The sequence below is a fragment of the Rosa rugosa genome, chromosome 2 (genome assembly GCF_958449725.1).
Source record: "Rosa rugosa chromosome 2, drRosRugo1.1, whole genome shotgun sequence".
Lineage (NCBI taxonomy): Eukaryota > Viridiplantae > Streptophyta > Magnoliopsida > Rosales > Rosaceae > Rosa > Rosa rugosa.
This window is the reverse complement of record NC_084821.1, coordinates 20,830,054-20,838,197: the sequence shown is the minus strand read 5'-3', so window position 1 is coordinate 20,838,197 and position 8,144 is coordinate 20,830,054. Positions and strand designations below refer to the sequence as shown.

Below are 8,144 nucleotides of genomic sequence, written 5' to 3'. Positions count from 1 at the left end.
CTAATACTTTATTTCAAGATCATCGTCACCAACGACGTAAATCAAATGGTGTCTACCCGGCCAGTAGAAAACTTCAGAAAGAAAGAAAGAAAAAGAACAGTTGTGGGTCTTCTTCTTCTAGCAATTAAAATGTTACTTTAATGTATTTGATTTCAATTTGTCGATCAGTTGACTGTGGGCAACTTCTCATTGCCTCCTTTCAAACTTGTGGAAGCATATCACTATTTTACCTGAGACATTGTCTAGTCATGGCCGGGCCGGAAGATGAAATTAATGTAGAAAAAGAGTATGTCATCGTTTTCTACGTTCATACTACAACAGAGGCTGATATAGTGATATGCTATCCTCTATATAAGCTACGTCCATAGGATATGCTCCCACTGCAGCTTGATCGCAGCTCAAAAATGTTGAAGCTACCCAGCCTATTAGTTTTGGTTTGCAGCATTGTTCTTGTTTTGCATTCATACCAAGCAACCTCACATGATGAACATGATGAAGTTGGTAGGGGCAAGCATATATGATCTACGTACTGCATATGTGGTGGATATGAAACATTTGATTATTATTCATGATCTGTATATTTTAAGAACGTCCAGAAGGAAATATTTACTATGTAATAGCATGTTTTGATTACAGTGTCCCTGGATTTATGACTTCCTTCTAATGAGTTTAATTATAGAGTACGTAGTACTCCATGTCCATGCATGAACACCTACTTCATATGGTTATTATCAATTTTAGAGTGCATCTGGATGGAGGGATATAAAAAGATGGTTTGAATTACTTGGAGGTTAGCTTTGAGGTTAAGATGTTACTATATATCTCATATACTAAAAATTTTATTAATTTATGGTGGGATTTAAAACTGGATTTGTCACTTTAAAATTCCTTGGTACTTTCAAATACCTCATTACCTTAGATCTAACTATGATTAATTCACACGTTCATTATTGTTGATGATGCAGAGGATGAGAGGGAGTTTAATTATGACGGCAACAGTGAGAAGGGGCCAGCTAGATGGGGAAAGATACGCCATGAATGGAGCATATGTAACAATGGATCGTTGCAGTCTCCCATAGATCTGTTAGATGACAGAGTTGATGTAGTCTCAGATTTAGGGAAACTTCAGGGTAACTACAGGGCTTGCAATGCCACTCTTAAGAATAGAGGCCATGATATGATGGTAAGAGAAAAACGAGAGAGAGAGAGAGAGCACTTAAAGTTGGATTTGGTGTTATGTAATTCTTATTCTATCTCTATAATTTGTGGATGCAGTTGAAATGGCATGCTGATGCAGGATATATTCCAATCAATGGAACTCAGTATAGAGTCAGACAATGCCATTGGCACTCACCTTCTGAACACACCATCAATGGCAAGCAGTTTGATTTAGAGGTGCATCTGGTTCATGACAGTCCAAATGGAAGCATCGCTGTTATCGGGATCCTGTATAAGTTCGGAAAACCTGACCCATTTTTGACACGGGTAATCATAAAATTCTTACTTTCATGATCCAACCTGCATGTGACTCCATTGCATTTAGTTTTATTACTCGCTCTCATGCTTGTTGTGCTTCATTCTGTTTCTGCTTAGATGATGGACTACTTAGAAGACTTATCTGATAGCAGTAAAGAAGAGAAAGTGATTGGTATGGTTGATCCAAAGCAAATAAAAACTGTCAGTACAAAGTACTACAGATATATAGGCTCTCTTACAACTCCTCCTTGCACGCAAAATGTCCTCTGGACCCTTGTTGGAGAGGTTTAATTTCCTACACTTTCCATTTGTTTCTACAGTGTTTAGTGACAAAACTATATCTGAATCTCATTTTAACTCATCAGGTGAGGACTGTCTCTAAAGAACAGGTCAAATTCCTCCGTAAAGCTGTTCACGATGTAAGTTCAATAGCTACTCTCTAAAGTATCTGATATTCTGATATTAATTCTCTTGCCATATATGCTGCTAGTTAATACTGTCACTGATGCATCAGGTCACAAAATTAAACGGTCTTGATTCCCAATCTGGCCACCAGTCAAACTATTTTTAATATTTGATTTGCATATGAATATATAAACATTGATATGCAATACTAATGTGGAAGAATTTGCAGGAGTCAGAAACTAATGCAAGACCAGTACAACAGATAAACAGGCGCTCGGTGAAACTTTATAAACCCAGTACACAGGATCAGAATTGAATGTACCTAGAACTTTTTGGCTCAAGCATCACAATCTATCACTTATTGCAAGGTTTGAAACCTAAAAGACGAAGGATGCATAGACTAGGCTAAATAAACAAATGACGTTCATTAGGATTTCTCTAGCAGATCTTTCTTTTTGCACCCTTTTTAGCTTCTTTTTACATCTTTTGTGTTACATGTATAATTCATATAGCCTGTAGAGAATTAAGCAGAAAAATGATGAGAATCACTAGAAAATACAAGTGGAGGGCCATGTATTATGATCAACTAATTAATCAGGTTTTAAGTGTTTCGCTCAGAATATATTGAACAAGAATGATCATATATATATATATATATATATATATATAGTCGATCTCAATCTTTTGCAATAAGCTAACTTGACACAAAAAATTAAATCAAATGGAAAAAGTTACTTCAGTATTAACATCTTCTGTTCACTCATCAGCAAAAGATTAATAATGCCTGGTAATAATATGGATGAGTTCACAAACAAGACTCTTCATTCTAGAATCAATGGTGCCTTTCTGAATAGCTTCGTTCTGGTAATCAAGGTGGTCCAAAAAAATCATTTAAAATTATAAACCATGACATAATGAAGGCAAGTATCAAACAAGCTAGTGAAACCAACAATCTAACAACTAATATGTGATGTGAGCCCTGACCAATAGGATTCTAACCAGCAAATAATAGAGCACCTAAACATTGTTATATAAGTCTTCTTCAGACAACAGATATGATGTCAGCAGTGACCAAATGGAATCTAACCATTTATATCCTCCCACTTTGGATTCTTTAAATGAATTGTCTCCTTTAACCAACTGATGAACGTACTAAACATATATACACAATTAATAAAGTGATGGTGATAATGAAGAAAACTAACTACATGATCAGTAGCCTTTTTCTAAAGAACCTTAGCCATGCAGTGAGCCTCAAGATATCAGAGAAATTTTGAGCAAAATCACTTATAAACAAACTTTAATAACTATATACTGTGCTTAACTACTACTCATTTTATGACATTAAAGTACTAAATGATGGAAAAATATTCTACCAAACGTGACGATCGACTTCTGGTCCTACCATTCTGGCAAGGACTTTAATGATATCATCGATCGATGGCCTGTGGAGAGGATCATCCTCCACACATGCCTTGGCTAAAACAGCCAAACACAGAGCCTCTGCAAGAGGGTAATCTTCTAACTGTTGATCCATGAAGCTCCTTAGCTGCTCGAGGAAACCTCCTTCACTATCTCCCCCTCCTAAAAATTTGATGGATTCCTTAAATAACTTCCCATCGATGTCCTCTCTGGCTGAGATGAGCTCCAGCAAAACGACCCCAAAAGCAAAAATATCCACTTTTTCAGAAGCTGAGCCGTATAGAAGGTACTCTGGTGCAACCCATCCTTTGTTTTCGGAAGATCCCAATGCAGAAAGAGTTCCGATATTTGCAAGTTTGGCCCTCCAATTTTCTGTTACAAAAATATTTCTACTGTTTATGTTTAGGTGAGCATAGGAAGAAGTACAGCAGTGCAAATAGTGAAGTCCTGTGGCAATATCAAAAGCTATTTGTGTTCGTCGAGACCACTCAAGAGGATTAGATGTATGAGACAAGCAGTCCCTCAAGCAGCCATTGCTGGGAAGCTCAAACACTAGATATGACCAGGACAAGTCACTTTCTCCATAAGAAACACCCTCCAAGTTCAAGATATTGATGTGGTTGATTTTGGAATGGACATCTATAACATGGCTAGTTTCGACAAATGTCATCTGCTTGATCATCACTTCAGCATTGTTTATCACCCCTCTATAGACTAGAGCACCAGTCTTGTTCTCTTCATTGAAATCCCTTGTTGCTTTCCTGATCTCTTCTATGCTGTAGTTGAACAAAGAGTACTTTAATCCAGCAAGAATATCCGGAGATAAACATGTCGACATTGGAGAGCTTGATCTACCCGTTAGACTGGATTTGAGAGGACTTCTGACTGTTGAAATTGAAAGTGGTGAGCTTCTAGCATTAAAGGAGTGCAACTTCTCAGGCTTCCACTTCTTTAAGGCCCTCCTATACAAAACTACACATGCAATCAATGCTAAAAGCAGTAGTGAAAACCCAACAACAGACCCTGCTATATACAAACTCCTTAGTCTTGTGCTGTTATTCGGCTTTACGACAGAAATTGTGGGAAGAAAAGCAGGAGCTGGAGGTGGAGAATCTGGAATATTGAAGTTCAGAACCGGAGGTTCTCTCAAGGGAACTAAAATAGTTGTGTTTGGAAATACAGTTGGATTTGGTGGCGCTAAATTATTGACTAACCATAAATCTTCTGGAGAGATGCCGAACCTCTTACTCAACAGGATTGGCACATCTCCTTCGATGAAAGGGTATGTCACAAGATACTTCACTCCTTTCTTACTAGCTAAGTTATCAGGACAAGCACATCTTAGAGGCACACGAAGCTCAGCACCAACGTTGATGACTTGAACCGAGTTTTCCTCGGTAAGTGTAGAGGACTTGAGTAAGCCTTCAAAAACTCCGCAAGCTATCTCGGAGTATGATGTCTTTTCGGACACCATGTAGCTGAAACTTGCCTGAAAATATTGACCTGAGCAAGAACAATTGATGGGGATGAGAACTTCTCTACCTGGTTTGAGCACATCAGAAGGAGATGTAAGATTGTTGAGTCTAAGCATTGCATCAGAGTCCATGTGAAACAAGTCTGAGATATTTGCAATAGTCTGGAAATGTTGGTTCGCTCTGTATACCACATAGGTGCTGCATGAATTCTGGAACATATTGCAAGTGTATCTAGAACCGGGGTAGCTGATATTGGAAGGACACTCGGATTGATCATAGTACTGTTGAGCATGGCTTGAATTTAGGCAAACCAAGATGAAGAACCAGAGAAAAATCATGGTTCCTGATATCAAAATTTGGTACATAAATCGGTTTGGTATATAAGAAGAGAGGAAAATAAATGGGATGAGATGCAATAGTCAAGTTGGTAGCTGATGTATAGAGTTATTTGGCCAGATGGGAAGCTAGCAATAAAAGACTACGTACCACTATCATTTTATTATCCATGTCCGGCCAATATCACTTGGTCAAAACTGTAATCAACATATATAGAAAGGAAGAAGCAAATTAACAAAAAGAGCCAGTAATAGCCGGCCATAATACTAATAGCCAGATGGGACTAGATTATGATATAGGTATTTTTTGACTAGTTTCTGCATGTTTTTTTGCAATCAAGATCCTCTCACTGATGGATATGTAGTCATCATTTGCATTTTTCGTCCTTAATTTAGGTTTATAGACGCAGTGTTGTCACGGTTATAACTCTAGTGATTTTTAATATTTGCCCATGTCCGTAATCTCGATTGAGATCCACTCACCAGTCGCCACAATCATCAGTCGACTAAACAAGAGAGTTAAGATGCAGTTGTGAAGATCAATCATCGTGGTAGGTTATGCACCGACAGTGCAAATGACCCAGCACCTGTTAGGTGATCTCAATTTTTAATATTTATAGTTAACCTTTGTTTTAATAACAAAAACTTGTACTTGATGTTATTCAGCTATCCATTCATGTTAGTTCAAATGCATGTCAGTGCTCTGATTCCTTTCCTAAGTTTACATATTTTCTTTAGTCGAACTCAAAACTTCTCACTTATAAAAGAAATTTGAGAAGTGGGAAAGCTGTGCTATTTGTAATGATGCTTCTTCGTTATAGAGTTATCTTTCCGGTATGTCACCGCTATGTCAAAGCAAATAGAGTAGCCTTTAGTGCACTCTTTGCTAATTGGTGCTTGTTAGAATACATAGATTGTGTGGAGAGTCCTGGTATTATTTCAGGATGTTCTCTTTATGCTTATAATTGTAATCTGGGGTTCAGGCTCTACGTCCCCCCCTTGTATTATGCAATTTCATTAATCAAGGCTTGAGGGCAGCCGCACCAGCCCCATTTCAAAAAAAAAAAAATTGAGTTAAAATCATTTTACCACCGTAAATTTCACACTTAAAATCAGCTGTGCCCCCAAACTTCTAATTTGATCGCATGTGCCCTTATTGTAATACCCCGAAAATTCGTTATTAATTTCTTGGAATTTTTTGGAATTAATAAAGTGTTTGTTAATACGATTTCGTGGTTCGAGGGTGGAGTAAAATTATTTTCAGACGAATAATTATTCGAAATGCACGTTTTTAGGGGGGTTACAAAGTTTGACTTTTTATAAATTAGGATTTTGTGAAAACTTCCTTCATGAAAGTCATAGAGCACGTCGATACGAGTTCGTGCATATGTGGAACGTAAAAATCAGAGTTCGTATGAAGAAGTTACGATCAACGGAAAAAGTTTCCATTTTAGTATAAAGTCCAAAAAATCCGAAAATTGCAACCAAGGACACAATTTCCAAAATTGGAAATCGGCCCCCGTTCTCTCTCTCTCTCTCTCTCTCTCCCCGAGCTGGTTTTCCCTCTTCCACATTTTCTAGCCATTTCTCCCTCCTCCGGCCACCTTTGGACGTGAAATTCTTGCGCACCTCCCCGTGGCCGCCTTGCAGCCTATCTCTGCCTGTAGCCGCCGCTGCAACAAAAACCCGATCCAAACCCAGTTTTTGGGCCAACGCCGATTTCTTCCTCCTTCGGCCACCAAAGCTCGAGCCGCCGGGCATTCTAGAATCCTTAGAGACTACTGATCATGCTCCTGAGTATCAGATTTAAAGTGTGGAGTGAGAATCGAAGCAAATCAGAAAATTGGGAAAAAACTCCGATCTGCCTTCTGTTGAGGTAGTTTTCGACCCTTTTTACTTTGATTCAGACTTTGTGATAGTTGGGAATGTTGTGAGGAAGAGGTTGATGTAAGTTTCACCACCCAATTCGGTGGTTGACTGCGCCGCCGCGGCCGTTTGTGGCGGCGCTTGGCGGCGGGTTCCGGCCACTCCAGAGACAATTTATGTTTCTGATTTTGATCTACTCGTCGATACGAGCATTTCGATATATAGTTTGTAATTTTTGGAAATCGTATGAGCAAGTTATGATTTTTAGTGTTTTAGGGTTTTCGATTCGATCGGTTTTCGAACCGTGAGGATTCGGCCATCCGATCGACTTGTAATTTTGATATATTGTTCGTTTAAGTATTCCGGAGACCTCGGGTGGTCTCGGATGAAGTTTTGCCTCGATTGGCATTACTTTCAGGATTTTAGTTCAAGTAGGGATTTGAACTTTAATCGTTTTCGATTCGTTTACTAAGTTGTGACGTACATTACGTAGGTGATTGACAGAGCGTATTCGATACCTTATCTCTGTTGTAAGAGAAAACGCAGCAGGATTTAGAGGTGAGTAAATCTCACGTGGTTCATTTACGAACCGAATTACTTTTTGTACATTCTATTACTAAATTGTGAAATCGTTTTATGCAAATAAAGATTTATTTTTAAATGATATGAACTCGATCGACTACGGTTCATAGGACTGCGGTTCACAGGTATGGAAAATGAATTTTTATTATAAAAATGAATTTCTCGGATTTTGGTGCACGTGAACTATAGTTGGTATTAGTAGACATCCCTGAGTGGATGACTGATTACACGCATTTTTATGCGCGTAATTATGTTCTAAACACTAGAATTAAGCTAATCTTCAAAGTAATTATTATGTAATTAATCTATTTTTATTTATATTGTAGTAAATAAACGGAGTTGTGGATTTCGGAAGAAGTTGTGCGAAATTGGAGCAAAATAGGATTTTCTACAAAAGGACGAAAAGTCAACTGATTGACCATCGGGTCAACCAAGTCAACTTGGCCCAATAGCAAGAAGTCCAAGACCCAAGACCAAAGAAGCACACAAGTGAAGACCCAAGCCTATTTGCATTACATATTTGTATTCAAAATTCAAATTCAAAATTGATGTAATGACAATAATAATTAGTGGACCACACACC

General features: G+C 38.1%; 2 protein-coding genes across 2 annotated transcripts; one reads left to right on the top strand and one right to left on the bottom strand.

The window, feature by feature from the left end:
* Positions 1-276: 276 nt before the first annotated feature.
* On the top strand, positions 277-2,501 carry LOC133733416 (alpha carbonic anhydrase 7). Its single transcript, XM_062161041.1, has 6 exons — positions 277-501; positions 966-1,183; positions 1,276-1,485; positions 1,594-1,761; positions 1,842-1,895; positions 2,111-2,501. Exons 1-6 carry the CDS (start codon positions 372-374, stop codon positions 2,195-2,197), a joined length of 867 nt encoding a protein of 288 aa, XP_062017025.1. The 5' UTR covers positions 277-371; the 3' UTR covers positions 2,198-2,501.
* Positions 2,502-3,168: 667 nt separating this feature from the next.
* Positions 3,169-5,429, bottom strand: LOC133732663 (lysM domain receptor-like kinase 4). Its single transcript, XM_062160245.1, has one exon. The coding sequence runs from the start codon at positions 5,141-5,143 to the stop codon at positions 3,254-3,256; it is 1,890 nt and encodes a 629-aa protein (XP_062016229.1). The 5' UTR covers positions 5,144-5,429; the 3' UTR covers positions 3,169-3,253.
* Positions 5,430-8,144: the final 2,715 nt, after the last annotated feature.

Coding starts and splice junctions, on each gene's coding strand:
- LOC133733416 (XM_062161041.1), top strand. CDS start 372: ATGCTCCCACTGCAGCTTGATCGCAGCTCAAAAATGTTGAAGCTACCC. Junction 502..965: donor TGATGAACATGATGAAGTTG/GTAGGGGCAAGC, acceptor TTGATGATGCAG/AGGATGAGAGGGAGTTTAAT. Junction 1,762..1,841: donor TCTGGACCCTTGTTGGAGAG/GTTTAATTTCCT, acceptor TTAACTCATCAG/GTGAGGACTGTCTCTAAAGA.
- LOC133732663 (XM_062160245.1), bottom strand. CDS start 5,143: ATGTACCAAATTTTGATATCAGGAACCATGATTTTTCTCTGGTTCTTC.